Raw genomic sequence first — 24,968 nt, forward strand, 5'->3', positions numbered from 1 at the left:
TTTCTCAGTCATATAGTAAGGGCTGAAAAGGCAAAAACAATTCTGAAAATGGCATAAGCTGCTTCTTGTGAATGCTCTTTACTCTTTTGCCACTGTTCGCTATAACTATTGGAACAGTTATAACTTGTGAATAGTTGGGATAGTCCCCTGAAGGAGAGAATACAGGGTGAATATGTAGAAAATTTATAATGGTCAATTTAGTTTGCAAGTCTTTGCCCTCTGGTTCTGTACAGCTTCTCTTCTGCCCTGTTAGACTTCATAAAATGTGAATGTATAATGAGTGGTCTTTTAATATTCATGTGTCTGTTACATATAGTTGGCCCAGTATCCTTCCCCGTGAAGAAAATTGAAGTGCAAGAATAGCTTCCTTTTTTCAACTCAAGATACAGACATGGCATTCCCATTAGGCCCAGTACTGGCAACATCCTGCTTGAAGACCCAAGGTTTTAATGTTTATCTACTAGGGAGGCAAGAGAGATTCTGATTTCAGAATCATAAATAGACCAGTAATTAGACATCCTTTGCCACTTCTAGCGTCTGGCAAGATTAGATAGATAACATGACCAGACTATTGGGTACCTGCAGTTTTCTTATTAGGGATGCTTCTTTAATTCTCTTATATGATTAAGTCTGTTCGTCTCTTCTGCTATTTTAAATATTAACTTCTTGACTGCGCTGGCTGCTGTGAGTCACAGCATCATGATACAGCCACACTTCAGGGCCAAATGAAAGTCAGATTTAAGACAGACCATTTCCAACCATGCACACAATGACTTACAAGTTTCCCTACCTTCCTGCCAGGTCTACCACCACCCTAGCATTTCTAAATATTCTGATTTGAAACTAATATTTATGGGTTTTTTTCTCCTATCAGGCCTCACACGTTGGCATTTCCATGTCAAAGAATCAAACTCAACAGCTCTGTCTGTGTTCTGCAGAGCATATGTAAGATTACGTGAAAGCCTGCCTTATCTTTACTAAACCTCAAATTCTGGGCGCATATCATGTGATATCATTGTCTCAAATATGGGGATACACAAACCTCCTCCTTTATGAAAAGTAAAACTGGGCAGGTATTAGAGAAATTTAAAAACTGGTCTGTTGATGCTACTGTTCAGAGGCACTACACCTGGACTATATTGCTGTGCAGGAATGTGTTGTTTGAAGGTGTTTGAAAGCAAATTATTTTCTATGCAAGATCAGTTCTTCTTGAAGCTCTACTGGGGACTGGAGTGATTGGACACCTGATTATCTAGGGTCTTCAGATAAATATCAATGCCAGCACAGAGCAGTGGTGTGTGTAACTCTGAGTCTAATGTGTTTGCAAAATACGTCTCTTGAATGCAATTGCTTTCTTGTTCCGTTGAACTGGTGATCCTCAAGGGCTAATTGCATTTAGCTGGAGAGCCATGCACCTTTGTTAAGCTGGCTCCATCATGGTCTGCCATACTTCAGCTATTTCATTTCCAGATTCCTTCTGCAGAAATTACCAGCAGCTGACCTGCTGAGACTAGGTTTGTAGAGTATCTAACTATCTGTACAGGCTAAAAATAGCACTGCTTTTCCCATGTGATATTAATAATTTAATCACAGAAAAGACAAGTGTTCTACTTTGTGCGACTGAAATTTCATGGTAATATAACACAGAAGAATTCTGAAAACATTACTTTTCCAATTGTTTAAAATCATATTTTCATCCGTATTTTTCATCCATATTTTTCATCCAGAGCATCTTCAGCATAACTTATCTGAACTTTTCTTTTTTTTCAGTTTCAGGGATGTTTCACCATTATTCTAATAAGTACCACTAAAATATATAGGCTATATAGGCTTAAATCCTGGATGACACTTACAGTTAAACTTGGTAATGCCAGGACAGAAAAAAATCTATTTATTATTTATATGTATTTTATATTTTATATATTTTATATTTATTTGTATTTAAGTGATGCAAACTTCAAAATATTTCCAGTCTTTATAATTTTGCTTTAGCTTCGGGAAATACTCCACTAAACAGCGGCATTTGATAGTAAAATTCTTTCTGCAATAGTTTTAAGCTTTATTTGTATTGCATGCAGTAACAGTGCCACCAAGTGATAATTTAGAGCAATCATGCTTCTTAGTTAGTGGAAATAGTTCAAACAAAAACATTGAGAATGAAGGCTAGAAAGTTGACTTTCAACAAAGGCTGTGTGGTACAACAGAAATAAGAAAAGCTGTCAAACCACATTAATTATTCTTTGGAAGAATCTATGAAGTCTATGAATTACTGTCAGTTCCGTGGTTCTCTTTCTCCCCCATTCTTAATTTTTAAGTATATTCCTGCATCTACTCTCTCCTTTGGTCTACTAAAAGACAGAAATCTATTAAAATTTGGATTTTGGCAATTTATGACACTGCCACGAAACTATTCCCTTTTATTCCTGCTTAAGGCCTAGCAAAAATTGTTCAAAATGCTCAGTCTTTAGCTAACCATGCCATGAAATCACAATGTGCGATTTGATTTTCTTTGCTGACTTTAGTGTATTAGAAGTTGTTCACAGCTTTATTCCTCTGGTATATATAAACTGTCCCCTTGCCAGCCAGTATTTGTGGGCATTCATGTTTTTGATTGTCCACATTGCACTTTAGTGTAACATGTATGAATTTCTGGAGATCTATCATGTTCCTTGCAGCCGTTATCGTGGAAAGTTAAGAAAATCATCCCCATAAATCTGCCCTTTAGCAATGTTCCTACTGTAGGAGAGGATCCTTATGCTTGAAGGATCCTTATAATTGCTGTTTATCAGGTATTATACATTTATGAAATTCATCTTCATGTGCACAGGTTTCCCCCTATATTTGTTCTGAAAGCCTATGACAAATGTTCTTTTCTCTCCTTTGGAGCAAGAATTTTATAATATCCTTCTGTTATATTAATATTATGGAGCTGCTAGTATGCTGTTTTGTGTGAGAATATTTTTTTGACATTGAGTCCAACTTATAAATTGGTGATTGGATATAGATTAGCATCTTGTACATTTTGATTTGGCTCTGCTGTGTGCTCCTGTGTTTCTGTAATCAGTAATTGCCATGTCTGTGATTCACTTGGCCTTTTCCAGCAGCCAGGAAAGCAGGAGGGCGGTATTTGGCAAACAGGTTCCTGCAGCAGCTTCAGATTCAGCCATCACAGATTTTGGGTTGCTCTACAGTACATTAGTCCCAAGATGCATTTGGGCCAAATGTTTTGCAATTCATAAAACATTGGGATTTACCCCCGTTCTCAAGATTAATGACTCTCGAATACAGCATAGAGAGGGAGCAAGGGTGAAGGTCGACTCCAGGTTGCTGAGCAGTGCACTGAATGCAGCCATGTAGAGCTGCTGTGCCTTTGCTATTGTGCCATAAATCAGGGAAGGAAGAAGCAGATTGAGTTACAGCCAAGAACACACTTTCATTTAGTTTCAAGACTTATGTATGAAAGGAATGAAAGCCACTTTGTGAGCTAAATTCAGAGCTGCTCTAATGGTTCCATTTACCAGATTAGCTCATGACCTGGGGAAAGAGGACATGTTAAATATAAGACTAAATCCAAACTCTCTTTGCATTTGAAATATATGTTTGTTTTACTGATCTAGTGCTGGTGCTGGAATAGATGGGAGGAACAAGCACCACAAAGCTCTGTTGCAGCTCAGAGTTTTTTTCTACAAATTGCTTTTTATAATCCTGAAGTTTCCCTTTGTCATTAATTCAGCAGATACATTAAATCACACAATAAATTGCAGCAGCTAATACAGTACATAGAGAAAAAGATGGAATAAAAGCAATAAAAACTGTAATGAACTTTTCACTTGATGTGTCCCTCAGGTATTTTGGGGAGTAAAAAAGATGTTTTGCAGGTTGTCACAATGACAGTGCATTTGTTGCTTTTAATTAAGTGTAGTACGGTTCACTTATATTAATAAATGACAACCAAAAATAAATTACCCCCAGCATTTTTCAGAACTGGCTTTAGAGCACAAGATGTTGCTGTTGCTTTATAACAGGTATAAAGCCAGGTTGATTTCATTTACTGCAGAATTACCCTTTGTACAGCTCAATCTCATAAAATATAAACTAGAGCAATGAAAAGCAGATTGCCTAACTATACCAATGGCTTTGTGTATTTCTGGAACAGTTTGTAATAACAACAAAAGCCAGTACCTTACTGATACTGAACATTCTGAAAGATGAGAACTCCCATCCTGTGCTGCCTTCCCTGCAGCACTAGCAGTTGCACAGCTGCCCAGAGAATCAGATCAACTCACTGATCTGACCAAAGATTAACTTCACCAAAAAAAAAATTATTTTGCAAATCCTGCATCAGGTGATTTTGTTCTGTATTTTAAATTTTGTAATAAAGAATATGATTCCAATTATTAGAATAAAATGTGTATACAATATCCAAAACACAGGTGTGGTTTCTAATTGCCTCATTAACACACTGTAAATCTTTATTTCATTCCCTTCACAATTCAGATGTAAAACACACCCATTTTATTTAAGACTTGAAATTCCGTAAGATCAAATGTTAAAGTTTTCCAAAAATCAGCAAAAAGTGAACTTTAATACACTTCTATGTCTTTGTTTTTGTTTTGTTTACATGGTTATTCTTAAGTTTTAATTCCAAGTACTATTTTGGAATAAAACTTAATTTTCAGATGTCCTTGTTTTGTTGAAGGGAGATTTGAAGCAGTAAAATATGTCTATATGGAGCCTTACTTGAAAAAAGGTAACGTGGGATTCCAAGATCATTGCCATCACTGTTGATTTTATCCCTTTGTCCCTGGGGTAAAGGTGGCAGCACTAAACAAGGCTGTAGAGCAAACTGATACAATGTCAGAAATATAGGAAGTTCACAGAAGACCAGAAATTAATGCATTCCCAGGCCTGCTGATCAAGATGTTTCACCAAACCACTGATAAAGAATAAAAATAAGTCATGGGTTGACAGTATTTTTCGTGTGGTAGTATGTAAGTACTTTATTAGGGGAAAGAAACATTTTTCCCAATAATGTGATTATGATCTACAGCATAGAATCTTTAAATTCCAAAATGCACTTAACATTTCTCAGATAAATACCTCCTTTGGAGAACTATTTAAAATGCTATTTGGTACCATGTTCTACCAGTTGTTTACTGACATCCAGACAGATTGAATTAACTATGTCTTTTGTCTAGAAAAATCAGTTTGCAAATAATATATCAGATTAATCCAGTACATCAGTTCTATCATTAGCCAAGACTTTATTTTCTTCCAGTAACCTTTTCTGTCCTTTACCACTATTTTTATCTTCCGCACATCTTTTAATTAGTTATCCTTGAAAATTTTACTTGAAAATTTCTGCTGTACTGAAGCCAGAATAAAAGGCCAAGTACTTACCCAAATAATACTTTTCTCTTTCTTAAGAAAAATTCTTCGTTTTCTTACAATTATAACTTTCCAGTAGTCCAGACATAATAACCAACCACCCAGATATTTTATTAAAAAGCTGAATTACCAGCCCTCCAGTTTCACATAGGTGTTTCTTATTAAGAACATTGAAATCAGCTTTGTAGAAAAAGTTAGTATTGAAGAAAGCTATGTAATTCCATAAAATATATAATTTGAGTGTAGGTTTTTAAGTCTCTCTACTTCCATTTTTCATAGAAAACTTCTTCATTGTATATGTATTCTTATGCATGGTGGTGATGTTCCTGTTTGGTTTGCATAACTACCTTAATACAGATTTTGCCAAGAGAATTGAAAGAAGCTTCTTCATTGCTGCATAGGAAAGTCTTTCATCCATAGTACGGCCATTTTCCAGCATGACTAGACACATGCAAGAGGCTAAAATTCATAGTGTAAAATTATTTTTCAGATGATCAATATTTGTGGAAATACATCAATCAGGCTTCATTTAAGTACAGGTATCTTGCATCTCCAAGAAGCAGCATATATAGGATAACACATATAATACTCCTGATTTGTCTACATTTTGTGAATTTCTGCTTCCACAGGATGGAGTTTCAGCATGGGCTCTGCCTACCAGTTCCACAGCTGGCGAGTATTTGTGATTGTCTGTGCACTGCCCTGCGTCTCCTCTGTGGTTGCCCTCACCTTTATGCCGGAAAGCCCACGGTTCCTGCTGGAGGTATAACTTTCCAAATGGTTTCTAGATTCCAGTCAAAATTATTTCTGTTTTATATCATGGCCTCTACCAAGCAGGCATTTAGATTGTTCAGGGACTATAGCGAGTAACTCCATTTGCATGTATGTCGCACTTAAATGTTTTGTTCTAACATTTAGGTTGGGAAACATGATGAAGCTTGGATGATACTCAAGCAAATTCATGACACAAATATGCGTGCTCGTGGTCAGCCTGAGAAAGTCTTCACTGTGAGTATGCTTTTAAAGCTAATCACCAGTCACATCCAGACCTCACTGCTGGCTGGTGAGGTCTGGATGCCTTAAGCAATCAATATTAGTACTCTAAATGACAAAGCCAATTTTTTGCACTCTAAATACCTAAATATAAAGTATTGGGAATTCCTACTGTTATTTTTATATATACAACATGAATTAAGATATCAGCCTTTGGACTGGATATTCATGGGTGTATGAACTCACAGCATAATAATTTTAGCTGGTGTACCAAGATACTTAATAGATTCCATCAGTGTTTTATTTATTAAGTTTTCACCCTTACTAATAACAGTAGGCACATAGAAGTCCAGATTAGTTAGCTGTTGTGTCTTTAGGCTTTGTCATATTTTTACATTTTTATCAGGTAAAATAATGATTTTATAAACTACATTTTCAGTTCTATGAAATAGCAATTTCAAACATTTAGTATTCTCAAAATGTCTTGGAAGTTCAAATTCATCTTGTGGAGGCCTAATTATAAAGTCCTATTTAAAGTATTGATGGGTTGTTCCTATTGGAGGAAAAATTGACAACTCAGAAATGGATTTTTTTAATGGCATCTTCCTTATTTTTGAAGACTTTACACAACAATCTTGTTTTCCTGGATATAATAGGATCAAACAGCACTTTCTTGCTTTGAAATCCAGTCTACCTCTCCAGCTTGTGCAGTACTGTGGCACTGTACGTGCTCTGCTCCCTCAGAGCCATGTATGGGATGTTTTTCCTCTTCCAGAAGCTTTCTTCTTACTATAATGCACATATGACTCAATTAAGAAATCCTCTTAGACGTTCTGCATTTGCAGGCAGTCTTGAGGAATGACCATCTGACCACGTAACTTTATTCCATTGAGACCTGCAGTTTGTTGCCTTGGATGTAGCTTCTATTGCTTCCATCTAAATCTTTCCTCAAAGAAGCTCAGGAATTCCTATATTTAGCTGGAAAGAAGGCTGGTTAGCACACTTACCATGTTAAATCCACATTTATTGGTATACTGGTGACCTACCCCTAATCCTACCTAACCTAATATTTTATTTTCTGAATTAATTTATGAGTAAAGGGATTTGCCTAACACCATACAGCTATAGTGCAATTTCACAATTGGCTCTTGCTGATCCAAGCTGCTTTCAGGCAGAATATGCCTGCCCCTGGTAACTCCAGGGGGTTTTTTTGTGCCACTATTGATATTCATTGACTGATTTCAGTCAGCCACAGCACAGACCCTGTCCCCCTTTAGTGTTGTTTCAGGCACAAGGAAGAAGACAGAAATGTGCTGGGAGAAAATGTGGGAGGAAGGATAAGCCTCTCACGTCATTTTGACGTAATTGTAATCGTGTACTAAAGCAGCTGTGCAGAAGAAGACAAAGCACATGCTTGTTTTTTCCAGCTCTTGTGATCTAGCAAGATTTTGTCTCTGTGGTAGTAAAAATGTGACACTCAGCCACTTTATCTATAGGTATTTTTGTTAATTGATCAGCCATAAATTTTGCCAGTTTTTGCCTAGAGCATTAGGAAAACTCAACTCTGTGTATCAAGCTGAGATTAGAAATACTGTGCTGTATGTCAAGGTTAGACATATATAGAAGTCCCTATTTTTAGCTTGCATTAATATGATTAGAAAATGCATCATTCTCTTCGTATTGTACAACCTCAGCACTTCATCTCATAAAACCCAGAAAGCAAAGAACTTACGCATAATTTGTTTGACACATTATGTTAGTTTCTTTTTTTTTCTTCTAAGTTAGTCCTTGATACTGTGACATTTTGTCTCAGTAATTTATTCACATACTTCTCCTAAACTTTCCATGCTTCTTTCTCCTTTGCTTATCCAACATCATTCTGTGACTTATGCTTTACTATTTTCCTCCACTTCATGTTGGTAGTTACATCAGACACACTTTGTTAATATGTTTTCTGACTCTGCCAATGATGTAACATTTCCTCCATTACTGCTATAGTTTTCACATTATTTTATTTTATGCATTTTCCTGTATTATATTGATTTAATCTTTTTCTAGTAGCTTTTTTTCTTAAGTTGTTTATTCTTGTTGCTCATATTATTGAGGGGATTATCTTCTAGCCTTTAGAAAGAGATGGCATCAGCTGACTAGCAGTTGGGTTTGGAGTTAATCCAAAGTGGAGAATTCCAGTTGCTGAATTAATAGAGTGGGTGGCTCTTCATACTTTGGAGAATCTCTCCTGAAAGCAGTGACACTAACAGAGATGGTAATAAATTGATAGTATCTTCAGTCATGGAACTACCCAAGTTAAATGTTTATGTACATGCTTAATTATCTTCCTGGGTGTCTAAAATACATATTCATTAGATCCCTTGGATTAAATATTTAAGTAAAACAAAAAAAACTTTGCATCCCTAAAACCAAAATTTTCTCTACTCTTCAATTGCCACGTATTAATTATTTTTCCTGCAAATCTTTTACTTTGCAGTGTCTTGATTTTTTTAAATTTAAAACATTGTGTATTTCTAGACGTTGCTTTTAAATAGAAGCATTATTTTCAGTAAAATAGGTATTCTTTTCTGGGTTTGGGGTTTTTTCATTCTTCAAATACTGACATGCTGAATTTGCATGGTCCAGATGGACTATTATCCTGACTCAATAGGACTTTTCATATGTTAAAGAACCACCAAGGCCAGGGAACTTTTGTCTCCAGTCACATACAGTGGTCCTAGGATACATATGTTTCCCCCATTCTCCACAGCTCCAAATGAGTCAGGTGTCCAGTATGATGAAAAGGTTGTCACTGGGGCCACAAGGGTGGGATCCAAAAGGCACCCCCTTTCTGCGCAGAGGTGTAGTATGTAAGGATTTCTGTATGTAGGAGATCTCAGATAATTTTTGAGGATTCAACTCAGTCCTTTGTACAGCACATTTCATAAAAGCAGTTTAAGAAAAGCTTGAAATCAGTGGAATGATACAGATTATCAAAAGAGGCATGACAAGAAGGTTACAGGCTTTTGATGAAGTCATGATCTGGCAAAACAGTGAGCTGTAGAACTTCAGAAATGAGGGCAGTTATACCTTAAAATGTCTAGTGGGCTATTCTAGGTTCTCCTTCATGGGATGAGGCTGCTCTTGCATCTCAAATGGTATGCATCTGTAAAAGCAGTGGGCTCAAAACTAGAGCTTAATTATCAATATTGCTATTCCCTGACATCCTATGTAATCCGCTATGATACATTGGAGGGGGGAGTGAGGGGGTGTTCTCATTCTATTAAGAAACAAGCTATGGCTAACTTCAGGAACTGTAGCCAAACACTGAACACTCAGTCTTTTGCTCACTCCTTCCTTCTATGTCAGTCACTTTCCAATTTTATTAATTTTCTTTCTGTTCTCTGCTTGTCTTGTTTTAAAATAAACTGTGGATTAATACATTGTTTTTGTTTTTGTTTTTTTTAATATCACTTTGAAGCTGGAACTGGAGCAGAAACCAGAACCAAAATCATACACTAGTATAGGTTTTTCAGGTCATGTGTCTGGAAAGATGATATAACACATTCTTGTTCTGATACACAAGAGAGTACAAGTACAAATCAGCATTCTAGGATGCATTATATTTTCAATCACTTGTAATTCTATATTTTTCCCTGATGTCTGTTTATCTCATTTCACTTTAGATAAGTAGATGATTGTTCATAACAGCAATAACATATGTGGTTCCAGATCATTTCACCTCACTTCTTCTTTGTTCATTAAGTTCTTTGTTTAACACTAGAGGAAATAACAAAATAATAAAAAGGTTGTCCAGCAACTAATTCATGACATTTTGAATACGTCTGCTTTCATTGCTGTGTCTTTAATCAAAAGACTTCCAACAGTGTTGTGATAGCAAGTCAGAAACAATTTGAAGATAAATTCTGAACATGGTTAACTGGTGGTTTAAATTAATGTTTTACTCTTTGTGACGTTGGAGGTAAATACAATACTCTAGAAGAATATGACAGCAACAGCTTATTGGAGCAAGAGGAAATGTATTTCCTTCATGCCTTGAACACCAAGCTTTTCTGCAACAGTCCCATCCATAATACTTTGTCATTAAAATGTTGCTGTTCCTTTATAAATCTAAAGCATTTCTGGTGTAGAGAGAGTTTGAATATCTGCTCATGGGGTGTAATAAACCCCACCGATATTCGTCCATATGTAGTTTCTGATTTGAGAAAGTACAAATATATTTGTTCTGTTTTTATTTCTAGGTTACCAGAATCAAAACACCAAAGCAGATAGATGAACTCATAGAAATAGAGAGTGATACTGGAACTTGGTACAGGAGGTGTTTTGTAAGAATCCGTACAGAGCTCTATGGTGTAAGTAACAACGTCTCTGTTCGTTCTGTAATTACCTTCCTTGTTTTTAATTAACTTTCAGAAATGAGATGGATTTTCTGAGCTCCTGCTGTTGATAGTTGCAATGCTACATTTTCCATGCAACTGAAGGAATCAGGAATCCTCTCCTCTCCTCTCCTCTCCTCTCCTCTCCTCTCCTCTCCTCTCCTCTCCTCTCCTCTCCTCTCCTCTCCTCTCCTCTCCTCTCCTCTCCTCTCCTCTCCTCTCCTCTCCTCTCCTCTCCTTCCACATGCTCCCCATGTAGTTCAGGCATCAATTTCTAGCCATGGCAGGTTATGATAGATCAAGCTCTGATTGCATCACTGTTTAATTATGGAGTACAGTTTGTCTAACTGGGGGAAGTGAGACGAAAACATTTCTGAGAAAATCTCTGGTTTATTTGGGAAAGTAAAATTAAGCTGTCTAGGGATTAGGAAAGTTCGAGGTGATCAGAGTAAGGATAAATTAATGTACACAGTCTGCACCAGTTACAAAAAAAAATTTTTATGAGCCTACAACATCTTCTTGCAGCTGAGAAAGCAAATCACATCTTGGGCTGCATCAAAATAAGAGCTGATCTGCTCTCTCCCATGCCCTGAGGAAGCAAGCAAATAAGAATAAAAAAACTATCACTTAAGAAAACTGTTCAAAATAAGATGCAAATAAATGTGTTTCCTAATGATTTACAGATTTGGTTGACGTTTATGAGATGCTTCAACTACCCAGTGAAGGATAATACGATCAAACTTACAGCTGTATGGTTCACCCTGTCTTTTGGGTAAGAGTAGTTGAGATTTAACCATTTTTGATAGTCCTGAATGACAGAAAAATTGTTTGCATGTAAATTTCTAACACTATGATTATCTGTTTTATTCAGGGTCTTTCCATAAAATGTTATATTTGTCAGTTAATCTGTTCTTGGTTGCAAACCTGACTCACCAGGAATACTTTCTTTGAAAAAATTACATCTTCTGGTGTCAGCAACTTTCAATAATTTTATTTTATGGAGGTTTTTATTCAGACAGAGCAACTGCTTCATCACATAAGTGGCCAAAGGAGCTGCTCATTCACACCTTGCACAGATTTCTGAATGAGTGAGATTGGTGCCTGAACTTCTTTTGTTTTTCACAGCTACTACGGCTTATCTGTCTGGTTTCCTGATGTCATTAAACATCTGCAGTCAGACGAGTATGCATCCCGAGTGAAACATTTCCGCAATGAGGAGGTCTCACATTTCGTCTTCAACTTCACACTGGAAAATCAGATTCACACCAATGGAGAATATATCAACGACAGGTTTAGAGATTTCCTAATATCTTGGCTTAGTTGGAATAAACAAATGCATGTTTTAAAGCTCATAGTAATAACCCAGGGGTTTTTTCCATGAGGTAATGATAGATAGTTTTGTTACTTTTTAGTGAAAATTTGTTTCTATTCTTAATTTCTTAAGAGCATGAGGAGACGCGTACATGCCCTGGTGATTCCTGTGTGAGGATCCACCATGCAAACCCAGCTTCCTCGTTGTCCTGAAAAACAGAGCAAAAAGCCTACAGTCAATTTTACTTCCTTTCACAGTGGGATTCAAAGGTTTTCAGATCCAACATATGCAGCATATTGTAGGGGGCTGGGCAAGGATGTACTTTCATCTCTATTGCTGGTTCTTTTTTTATTGATGAAAGAGGCTTCGTTGAAAATGCTGAACATTGAGAGGTTAGGATCTTATCATTGAAAAATTAAAGCTAAACATTACTGTAAACCAATAAAAAGCATGAACAGCTCTGAAATGGGAAACAGCATTCCAGCAATGCCTTTTGTGATTTTTTTTAGCTGAAGTCAAATATATTAAGGCTCTATCTGGACTTCACAAATAACTAGATAACTTAGGGAAAAATTAAACACAGCTGGTTTGGTTATCTGGTTTCCATTAAGAAATGTACAGAACAACCATGTGAATGATCTGCTGGAATTCATGATAATAAGTAATTATTATTTCCTTAGGAAAACCTATATGTAAGTGAATAAAATTGATGGGTTTGAAATTTATTATTATTATTATTATTGTTGTTGTTGTTATTACTTGAGGTTTGACATAGTTAAACGTTTATGCATTGAAGAAAAAACAGCAGTTCTTTAACTTCTAACCTAGCCATGGCTTCCAATTCCCACTTCTTTCTAGAATGTAGATGTTCTCCTAAAATCAAAGAACTGTCAAAGGATCTGCCAGGAACTGACAGCACACTCTCGACTGAGGTCATATCAATCTAAACAGAATATTTTTGTAAAATGCTTAATCTAGCATTAATTTATGCTCAATCAGTAATTTAGTCTATCAAATGTGCAAATTTAACATGCCTTTGACAACTATTTGAGTTTCACAAAACATTTTCCAAGAGGTATGAACCCATTTGATATCCTTCTTTCATAAATGTTTCAATACCCTACTCACCCTCAGTCTCAGCGTTTCGTTCATGTTCTTCCTTAATGAGAAGATCCATCAATACTTGACTTTTAATATGTTGCTTTCCGGTTGGGTTTTAATTTATATCATCGTGACACCAATTTTAATGTAGTCACATGCTTCCTGTCCAAAGGTAAAAAGTGCATCAGAAGAATGTAGAACATGTAGCCTGTCATTTCTGTTTCAACTGACTAATTTAATCACTAAATTTTCTTTGTCCTCCTCTGGAACTAGTCTAGATTTTAGAACGGAAACTGCTGTACAAAAAATGATAATGAGTTGACACTGAACTCCAGCCTGATTTTAATCAGTCTGTCACAAATGAGAAATGATATAGTAACTAAAACTAATGGACTGAAAACACTATTCTTCTGACCAATACAAAAAGAGAATTAATTAGTTAGTAAGTCACTTACTGTGATAAATACCACTAGCTTTTTCTCTCCTTTCTCATAAAGATGTACTTCCAACAAATTTATTCCTGAGAGGGTTTTATTCCTCCTCCTCTGTAGATAACATATTTTTTGTGTTCCTATTCCTTCTATCACTCTTTTTATATGAAAAATATTTAGCTAGTGATACCAGGTTTAATTAGAGTAAAGCTGGGTCTGTGTTTGGATGATTTTGCCATTTTAACAGATCTTATTGACATATAGAAATTAGAGCACTGCTTTCCAAACTGTTGCCACTTTCAAACTACTGCCAGAAAAACTTCCCTTTTTCCCCCACACCTTCATGTGAAATAAAAGACATCACAAAAAGAATGATGTATTTCTACATCTTTGTTGTGGTGGTTGTTGTTAGCATAATCATGTTATTTGGTAGAATTTTCCTAAAAACATTTTACAGCATTGTTTTAGTCTAGTGACATTGAGGTTGTGAGTTACTGTATGTAATATACTTTGTCACTGACTTTTTCAATTAATATTTTGCTAAAACACCTAGGTGTTAAATGAGAGTCAGTAGGAAGAAGAATGTTCAGAAATAAAAAAAGTTACCAGTAAATTGTTTATGCTAGTTTTATTAACACAGTAATTATAATTGCAGTTGCGTTCATAGGCACAGGAGTAATGAAGCCATACTTACTTTTAGATATCTAGCTGTGTAACTGGCAATGTAATTTTTTATTCATATTATAAGCATTTTGTGAAAAAAGTTTTTCACACTCGCACCAATGTGTTTTGCATTCGAGCCTAACACAGTAACCAGTGTGTTCACCTGGACAAATCAAGATTCTTTAAAAATTCTTTCTGTTCAGCTTGCTGGTATTAGCAAGTGCTTGTTTATTCCCGGGGACTGAATTGCTGAAGCATGATCTCCCTGTTTCCAGGTGTGATGTCAAATTACAAGCAACTGTGATTTTACAAGGCTGTTCCATGAATGTCATGACATTGGTTTCAGTAGATGATTAAGGACAAGTAACAACAGAAATATTATCAAATAAATTATATTACCAGTTATGGCCAGCGATTATCTGGAGCTTTTTGTCTCACTAACTCTTTTTCTGAACAATAATAATCTAAAATCAGTTAATCACCAATCAAATCTGCAAAATGCACCAAAGCAATCATTATTACTTGGGATGAGATTTTCTAGATCTAAATAATTGGGTCAGCTTGATCTGTTGCTATTTCCAAACTATGAAGGTAGACTGACAGGAGTTGTTTGTATTGGGCAGGTTTGTTATGATGAAGTTTAAATCAGTAACCTTTGAAGATTCACTCTTTAAGAACTGTGTGTTTGAAGACATTACTTCGCTGAACACATACTTCAGGAACTGTACGTTTGTGAACACCACCTTCTACAACACAGGTATGAGAAAAAGCCTCAAATGCCCATTGGTCATGTTCTCATCTTACACTTGTAATTTCTGGATTTCTGATAAGGCATACAAAAAGTCCTCTTGTAGCTAATAATAACATATAAAAAGCAACCGGCTATTTACAACAGAGAAGTGAAAGGATCCCACTGCATAAGAGATACTGCAGGCCTAATATTGACTCATATCATAAAAGATTTACTGTATTTTATTCACATAATAAATTATTTATTTTATATCTTTGATTTCAATCATCTCTAAAGAGATTCAGTTTGGAGAGAAGGAAGAATATTTACAGTTTTACTGGTAGCTTTAACTACTTTTATTTAGTTCAAAAGGGACCAGTGAAATACTGTGCTTGCTGTGGCAGGGGAATCTAAGTTTAGGATTCAAACTACCTAATCTACAATCATTCCCAATCTCCAAAGTATTGTGACAAAAATATGAATCCATATTTTCATATCTTTAAACAGGCAACTCTTTTTTTTCCCGGTTTAATAAAATATAACTGAAAGTAAAACATGGCCAACTAAGCTTGTTGGAAAGATGGGGCACTTCTTGCCACTTTCCTGTAACTACAGCAGTCATAATAGTAATGGACCTAGGTTTCAGAGCAAGCAATAACCAGATTCCTTTATGTGGAAGGAACGTATCCTTGATTCAGGTTTATAAGGCTGACAGGAGGAATGGAAAAAGGAGAAATATAGGGATAATTCTCTGAAATGTTATTGGCAGAAGAATGAACTGCATAGAGTAACTCATCCATGGACAAACTGAAGACCATGAGGCCTTCTCAGAAACAAAAATCAGTTTAAACTGAATTCCACAGGAATATTTCACTTAAAAGAAGTCAAACCAAACTGAGCATGATTGACAGTCTCATCAGGAAATAGGATGCCTGATACTGAGAAAGACTGAGTCATAGAAACTTGCAGACACCCAGTGTCTTTTATGCAAGACCAGCTCATGCTGAAAGGCTTTAATCAAATACAGTCTAAGTACAGTAAAATACAGTAAAATAACTTCCTAATTCCAGGCTTTAGTTGCTCCTTTTGAAGAGCTTTGCAAATTTTCCTGGTAAGATAAAAAGCTACAAAAATTAACAGCAGTAACTAGTCTCCTTTTTGCAAAGCTGAAAAAGCTCCAAGTTGTCATTAAAGTTTCTTGAACTTGAAATGTTTTTAATCAAAAGTTGCACATGGAGTTGGCTGTTAGCTGAAATGTTTCTTTTTCTTCTTTCCACAGATCTCGAGCAGTATAAATTTGTTGACAGTGAATTGATAAATTGCACATTTTTTCACGTCAGGACAGGATGCCAGATTTCTTTTGATGATGACTACAGTGCCTACTGGATCTACTTTGTTAACTTCCTGGGAACTTTGGCAGTATTACCAGGGAATATTGTGTCTGCTCTCCTGATGGATAGAATAGGACGGTTAACGATGCTAGGTAGGGGCTTCACTTTGGTACAGGGAACAATGCCAAAAATAACATATTCTCTTTCCAAGGAATTTGGCTCAGAGAAATGCAAAACATTCTTTCTGCAGATATGTCATTCATGTGGCATCATAAGTACTGTTTTTTAAAAGCCCCCAGTTTAGAAACTCTAGGAAAAAAGGGGTTTGTAACCACCTCTGCTATTCCCCATTATCAGTCCTTGCAGATATTACAAGACTGTTACTGTGGCTTTTAGAATGAGATTTTGGTGACTGATGATCATTGGTTTATCTTTGCTCCATCTGAAAGGAAAGCGAGGTGTGCCTGGGTGACCCTCAGCTAGAGGCACAGCTCCTGGAAAGTATCACCAGTTCTTTGTTATCTATTTTGTGGAGGAACACAGTTGAAAGATGTCGCCTGTGGATTGTCTACAATGAGAAATCTGTTTTTAATTTACTTAAATAACTATGTGGTAGTTCATTGTCTTAATTTTCTAGGAGAATGTCTCTATATAAATACAGTAAAATAAATACAGTGCTTTTATTATAATATATAAACAGGTTTCATGTAATTGCAGAAGATGATGAACAAACAATGGGGTAGTTTTCCTCAGGCATCATGCTTTGGGAATTCAAAGAGACTTACAGCTTGATACTTTGTGATATATTCTCATATTTCAGGAGTCATATTTTTTTCTATGAGCTCCTTCCCTCAGTATTTGTCTTTCTGATCTTACCAGCAGAGGAGGTCTCTTTGGTTTTTAACTCAGATATTTTGGATTTGGGTCACTTATTTAGCTACACTATGTGTATAGAAATATTAGACAAAATAAAGATTATTTGTTAAATACAACTTCACTGCATGTTTGTTTCACCTGCCTTGCACCTAGGTGGCTCCATGGTTCTTTCTGGCATCAGCTGTTTCTTCCTGTGGTTTGGGACCAGTGAATCCATGATGATAGGAATGCTGTGCCTCTACAATGGCCTCACCATCTCAGCATGGAACTCTCTCGATGTCATTACTGTGGAGCTGTATCCTACAGACAGAAGGTATGTGCAGATACACCTCCCCTAACCGCACTGATACTATGGACCAGCGAAAATAGCAAATAGAAACTATTACGTATGAGCCTTACAGACATAATGATATTTTGAAAGGACCAAATTAATAGTTTTTCTTATGAAAAGCAAAGTGAAACAATGAAGGATTTTGAGCTATTTGGTGTATATTTTGTGTCAAATATTACCTAATAATGAAAATACCACAAATGTAGTCCCATGTGAAAACAGAATGTCACTCATTTAAAACACAGCTAATAAGTTGTATTTCTGAATGGAGTATCTCCAGGTTTCCCCTGGTTCAACTGGCAGTGAAGGCAGTAGTTGGTCCAAAACGACGATATAGCTGCATTTGTCTTTTGACTGAGAAATGGTGGCAATCACAACAAAAATCACTGTCCACCCTGAGCTACTAGTCAGTCTGCTATGAATTTGTATGCAGGGCCAGTAGGAGTGTACATTAAGTGGGTTAAAATGATGTTGGGCACTGCTCTTGACTCTTCAGAGCTCTTGCAGAAAGTCTCAGGACAATTTTCAAGTCCTGCATTACCACTAGATGACATGGGTTGGTTTTTTTCCAGATACAGGGTACTTTTAATCCCTGACCTTACGTCACTTAATGGGCTGAAACAAGAACCATTGAGTCATATTCTTTTGTATGTAGAGTGCAAAAATGTAAAAGCTGCATTATCTTGAATAGACTGGGATACTTCTCTCAACTCCCTAAAAAAATATTATGTAAAATTGCCCAGATTCCTAGCAAGGGACACTGTGCCCTTTCTCCTTTTGCAGTACTAATTATTATGTCATTCACTGGATGTTTCAAATGCAGTGAAAAATGTTTCCAGTTTATAATTGCATGATGCCTTGGTGGCAAGTGTAATTTTTTGGACGGGGTGCCACTGTCATTAGTTCTGTCCATGAAGAGATATGGAAAAGTTAGACTGGCTTCTCTGTTTTCCTTTCATTGCCATTTTAAAACAATATGCTTCTTCAGACAAGAAATTGATGTCCACAGCTGTAATTATATGGAATAGCAACACCAGGCTATTTTGAATCCCAAGCACTAAGCTTTAATATTAAGTGCTAGTATTTTTATTGCACCTTGGGAAATTGCTCTTCTGGCAAGAATTATTCCATCATCCAAATGCTATGATATAATTCTAATAAATATCCTGCAGAAAGTACCATCTTTTGGATATTCCTGAATGCAGCCACATATGTTTTCCTAAAATGAAATAAAAATAATTGGAAAAGTCATTGGTGTTAATGGAAAAAAAAATCATTACCAGGAATAATGAAAAGAATGTAACTGATATCTATCTGTATATATCTACACAGATGTTAAGGCATCTGTAGTTGTAGCTAATGGTTGTTTTTAATAGTTTCTGCTAGCTTTAGGATCATACCAATTTCTTATTCATCTTTTTTCTATTTAAAAATCTTTAGTATGCAGGGATAACTGCCCAGAAACAGAAAGTTTCTTGAAGCAGAGATGTGGGGGTCTTTGTACAAAAAAATTAGAGAAAAAACTTGTCTGTTTGTATTATCAATACAAAAAGGCTGATAGGTGAATCTACCTGTGCTTGGAAAGACATTGCTGACATATGCTGTAGATGATATTTTTTCCCAAATGTTCTGATACTGGTGGAACCATGACTGCTAGTTTTTGCCAGATTGGTTATAAGTAAACAACCAATTCTAGATTTTTTTTTTTTTTAGACTGGAGCAAAGCTACTTCATGTTTTGTAGAATTTTTTGAAAATCAACACCTTCAGGGACTCAACTTGCTTGCCAGAAGTTTTTCTCTGGTATTTTTTTTTATCCAGACTAGCTGCAGTTTAATAATCAGCATTGCCCACCTCTGATGGTCCTGTATTTTCTTCTCAGACTCCTCTGATCTCCATAGCCAGGCAAAGCTTGCCACCGTTTGTTGTGAATTTCCAGCTTCTGCAAGTAACTCTAGGGCTGAGCAGCCTTTCTGAGCATATATGGAACACAAAGCTTTCTGATCTGTTTTTGTATATGAAATCCTTCATACTTAAGATGATGTTCCCTTTTGCTATAAAGCTGCATCCAAAGTGAATCTAGTCATGAAACTGGCTTCCAGTTTCTTCTGTAAAGGGAATCTATACGTGAAATCTTTGCTCACTCTGTCAGTGTTTAATACTATTTTCTTACTCCCTATCATGAAATGACCACAAATATGCAGCAAAGGGTAGCTGGAGGTTTGGCTCAAAGAAAAGGGGGTTGAAGGAGGGCAGTTCTCACTACCATGCCCAAGTGCTGAGATTGGGTAGCCCCTCCTTTTCCTCCTCTTGGAGACCAGCCAGTTACTGAATTGCTGGGGCTTTGCTGGTGTTGTGCAGTATAATACAAAAGGTGTTTCATAAATGGTACTCTAGGTATTTAAGGATCATACTGGCTTTTTGCCAGGTAGGAGTGTGGTGAATAATTTGGCAATGTGCAGTCTATGTGATACAGCGCACACATTTCAGTTTCTTCTTTGTCAGCCTAATCAGTTAAGGCTGCTTTAAGATCTTAGCAGATTTGCATTCTATATGAATTCACATTCATCTATGTATTCGCATTTTAGTTTACTGATGCCTGGAACTGAGGTAACTACATAGTTTGTCCTACTTTCTTGATGAGTACTTTCAAATTTTATGCAATTGTAGCTTTTGCTTTCATGTTCTTCATAGAGCCTTGGTTTGTACAACTGCTACAGTAAGAGGAGTTAGAGGATATATAGATTTCAAATGGTTCTCAGGTAGGTGATGAAGCTGTGTTGAAAAGGAAAATGTCTTACTAGTGATGGTCACTCATGGGTTTCTGTCTTCCACATGACACATATGGAGTAATAAATAATATTTTGATAATATTATTTTTTTAACTTTTCAATACACAAATTTTAAAAGATATTCATGATGGCTAGATATAAACTAGTGGATTTCCAATAAGAAAGTAAATTAAAATAGCTCCAGAATGTAAAGAACTTCTATTTAGTCTCATCTTTTCTCTTCTCTTTTACCTTACCCTCATGGGTTCTGCTGTCCATGAGGAGAGGAAATCTGTAGCCTGGAGTGGGTGACAACAACAATTCCAGTCATTGAGCATTGAAAAGAAGGAATGGGCTGAAAGTGTAACTTCAACTACAGCTATAGATGCCTAGCACTCCAGCAACATAAACCTGAAGGTGCTAATCCAGAAAATATAAAAGCATACTTAAAGACCATTTAGTTAGCTTTATGTGACTTGCTCACATGGTATGCAAATTTCGTGACAGGAGTAGGGATTTTATCCTTTCTTCTGACAGCACTCAACTGTCTTAACCATAAAACTCTTTTCTCATGTTGCTGTCCCCAACATTATTCACAGTGCACCTTCCAACTTCTGCAGCAGATGAGGGAAACTAAGTTTCCTTCACTATATTTATATTTTACCCTCAAGCCCTCTTTGTTCTCTGCATTGGCAGAGTGATGCGGAAAAAAAATATTGTGTGATGAGGTAATTATGGCTTGCGTTGTAATGTGTGTGCCCAAGGGGCCTGCAATAACACTGCACAGTTTCCTAGCTCTGCCTGTAATATAAATATGGAAGGAAGAGAGCTAATGTTCTCTGAAGAAGGAACATTAGGAGATTTTTATTACTTTAAAATGCAATTTTCACTTTCACATAAATGGTAAATATCTTCTTGTGAACTTGGGAAGCACCAGCTTTATCAGCCAAGATTTTTACTGGGGAGGTGATACAACAATAACCCAAAACCTAAACAGAAAGTGGAATAGAAATAGATCATCTCCCATGTAGCAAATAAATCAGATTGCATGAGATAACCAACAATTCATTATTTTACTGTGGCTACCAGACATCAGGGTTTGAATCTTATCCAGGAATACCTATAATTCAAGGTGAGCTATAAAATCAAGGCATCCTGTTTTGCCTTTTTTTAAATGCATCTGAAATAAGTTCATAAGAGTTTGGCCATAATTAAGAAACAAGTCTCATATCTTCAGTTAATGGCATTTAAATTTTCCACTACTTCTTCTTGCACCCTGAGGATCTGTGCTCAGAGCAATAAATATTATTCACACAGTATCTTATGTCCAAGTTTGTACTGGTGTGGCTGTCAGAAGGGAAGCTTTCTATTCGAGTCATAATAGCAGTAATTGACTTACAGTAGATTTTCTGACAGCTATTTTCTACTGCCATCCTGTGGATATGGTTCAACTGCATTTTACAGAAATTTCTTTTAAAGTTTTTAAGGCATGACATGCCAAACCAATGCCTTGGGAAGTAGTCCAAGGAAGAAAGGCAAATTCCACAGTTTTATTTGCACACTAAACACTATAATTGATAAGGCTATGGTATGTATTTTTTAAGAGAACATAAAACATCCAGACATTAAAAAATTGTCCATATAACGTTTGGAAACTCTGTTTTAATACTTTCAATATTATCAATTCTAACAAAAGTGGTATTCAAGGTGATTTTTGTGACTTGCTGGTTTTTGCAACTAGCTCTGCTAAGAAATTTAACAAACATTTGGGCTACGCATTTAAGTAGCATTCTGCTGCAGGACAATGAAGTTTTTTGATACTCTGTTGGCAGTGGAAAAGTGGATCTGAACTATTTTATGCAGGAATATAAGTACCTGGTCTAAGAAGGAACATATGTGGCAATCAGGAAACAAGTTCTTTTAATCTAAAGGCTTGGATAATCCCTCTATTTTTAACTGTTTGGACTCTTGCCATTTTTATGTGGGCCTTGGATGACAGGAAGCTAAGTATTTTTCTTTGTAACAGCTTTCTCAGCAGCAGAAGTAAAATACATTGGGCAAAATTCCTTTTCAGTAACATTCAGCTTTCTCTTCGTCCTGACATTTTTATAAAAGACTTCCGTATTTTTCTCCTATCAATATTAAAATCTGTATCTGGTTGGATTTTTTTTTTTAAGACAATCCCAAACTCATTCACCAGCATTTTCTTACTGATCTGCCTGAAGGACTTAAGTGAGCTCTCTAGCTGGACAAAGGACTCCTGCTACTTACTACTGGTCTCCCTTGACCACTAATGAGGATTACTCATTAAGTCAAAATGACATTTTTATGCAAATGTTTGCCCAATAACTGATCAACGTAAAGAAAAATGGTGTGTTTATAAATAGTCCTATTCCCTTGAAATTTTTCTCTTTAATTTTTTCATGATGCTGAGATGATACATCACATAACTTTGATTATTTGCAGACTCTCTTGCACTTTCCTGAGACACTGTAGTAAAGACTGTACTAATGCAGCAAAAGACTATAGTCATATATGTGTGTGATTTGCACTATATTTATTTCCAGGCTATTTTTACTCCCCTGGATTCAGGAGAATTAATTATAAAAGCATGAATTAAAGCAGATTTTAAAGAGTTTGAATCACAAACACTGCAGTCTGAATTTGCTTCCCCTAGAGCTCAGTAATAGTTTAAACACCTTCTTCAGACAGTAAGTACAAACACATTCAAACACAGCATTAAAATTGAAGGGTATGAAGGCATAAAATTAAACAGTGACAATGCTTTTCAGGTACAGGTCGTAACAACTGTTTACTTAAGCCTGTAAAAATCTTATTGTTCATGCCAATTATGTGCTTATTTTAGGCAAAAGGACATGCCCGAAATCTGCTTAAAGATTAAAAGATTGAACTACTTCTGGGTTGTTCATTTTTTATCATCAGGACAGCTAAGGGCAATAAAATGAGCTTATTTCTCTTACTTTTATTTGTTTATAATTTGATAACACTAATGGGATTAGACTAATAATGACCCCTTACAGTCAGCAAAATTCTATAAGTCCATTTTAATGAGAGAACTGGGTTTTCAGTGCAAAAAAATTACCTTAATTTTGTTCAGACAGAAGAGGTATTGTATGTATTACAAAATTACTTTAAACCTCAAAAATGTAATGTTGGGTATATAACTTATAATATATCTAAAGCACAGTGGCATCCATAGAGACCAGAACATGAAAAGAAGTTATTCAAATTGCTCAGAAAATTATATTCAGACCCCTGTCATAACTAGTTGATATAAGCAACTAACATCTGTGAAACAGCTCAACCTTTATAAGGTAGCGTAAAACAACACTAAACATAAGTAAAACATTCCCATATGCTATTGCTTTTCTGAAGATTTCCTGCATGTATCTATCCAAATTTGTTTCAGCTGAATCTATAGATTCTTTGGGGAGATCTAACACCTCTGAATTTACTGAGGCTGTTGATGACTAGGTGTCTGATTTCCCTAAGGTTTTTCTATTACTATTATTTGGAGTAAAGTTTGATTTTACATCAGCATTGGCAAATGGGAAAATCGTATTTGCTTGTGTGGACACCAATCACAACCAGTCACCACCATAACTTTAGAAATACTTTCTGTGCATAAACGAGGCTGAAATTAGAACCATTTAGACTCTTTCCTTCTTCCCTTGACTTCTTCAGAATAGCTGAAATCTATTGTTATCCTGTTACATAAACTCGGTTTTCCAGTCCAGTTGTGTTGTCTTTAACCTCTTTCTACCTGCTTGCAATGCAGTCTATTTTAACAAAGGCCTTTCCTCTTCATAAACCTCCCTCCTACCTGCATGCCTTGTGCAGCTCTTCAGAAGGACCTTCAGCAGGTTGGAGAGATGGGCAGAGAAGAGCCATCTGAAATTTAACAACGGCAAATGCGGGGTCCTGCACCTGGGGAAGAAGAACCTGGGGGAAGATCTGCTGGACAAAGATGACCCTGTTTGAGCTGGGAGGCTGAACCAGCCATCTCTACCTTCCCCATTCTGTGAACCCTACAAGATGCATCAGTCTGGAGCTTCTTCCCTCTCAGTAGCTCCCATCCTGGGTCATCTTCCTCCAGATATTCTGGGCCTTATCGGTCCCTGTAGCACAAATGTTTCCATACTAGAGATTTGCTTGTTTTCTCATAGGTTTTGGAAGTTCACCCCAGTAGGATGGCTCTTCTCTGCTTCCTTTGGTGCATCTCATGCTTCTCCTTCAGACCCATTCCTCCAAAGGTCATGCTTAAAAGGGGATATTTTAACTTGCTCATTTCTCCTCTGAGGAAGGTATTTTCAAGGAGCTGCTGCAAATGCTCCTCTGTCAGAAATCTTCACAGGCAGCACTTCCCAAAGTTTAATCATCTGCTGCTCTCGACAGTGTGCTCTCTGGCAGCCCTCAGGGGTCTGGATTGCCAGAGGGCCGAACATGTCATTTTCCAAATTGCTATCTCCAATTATGCATGTTTATATTTCCTTTGCACTAGGTATTTTGTAAAAGTACTGCACATTCAATCAAATATAGATAAAACAAGTAAATAAGGACTTTGAACATTTAAGAGACATGTCTAAGTCTCTTCTGCTTGTTTTTTTTTTTACAGATCTCTGGGTAGTTTCTA

General features: G+C 36.3%; 1 protein-coding gene across 1 annotated transcript in view; it reads left to right on the plus strand.

The window, feature by feature from the left end:
* Positions 1-24,968, plus strand: part of SV2C (synaptic vesicle glycoprotein 2C) — a 114,944-nt gene that overhangs the window by 78,332 nt on the left and 11,644 nt on the right. Inside the window, exons 5-12 of the mRNA XM_085041923.1 lie at positions 6,018-6,151; positions 6,307-6,396; positions 10,635-10,745; positions 11,453-11,541; positions 11,895-12,059; positions 14,900-15,033; positions 16,286-16,485; positions 17,363-17,526. Of these exons, the coding sequence (XP_084898049.1) occupies positions 6,018-6,151; positions 6,307-6,396; positions 10,635-10,745; positions 11,453-11,541; positions 11,895-12,059; positions 14,900-15,033; positions 16,286-16,485; positions 17,363-17,526 (1,087 nt within the window). The remainder of the gene's footprint in view (positions 1-6,017; positions 6,152-6,306; positions 6,397-10,634; positions 10,746-11,452; positions 11,542-11,894; positions 12,060-14,899; positions 15,034-16,285; positions 16,486-17,362; positions 17,527-24,968) is intronic.

The sequence above is a fragment of the Lichenostomus cassidix genome, chromosome Z (genome assembly GCF_008360975.1).
Source record: "Lichenostomus cassidix isolate B80296 chromosome Z, HeHo_3.0, whole genome shotgun sequence".
Taxonomy (NCBI): Eukaryota; Metazoa; Chordata; class Aves; order Passeriformes; family Meliphagidae; genus Lichenostomus; species Lichenostomus cassidix.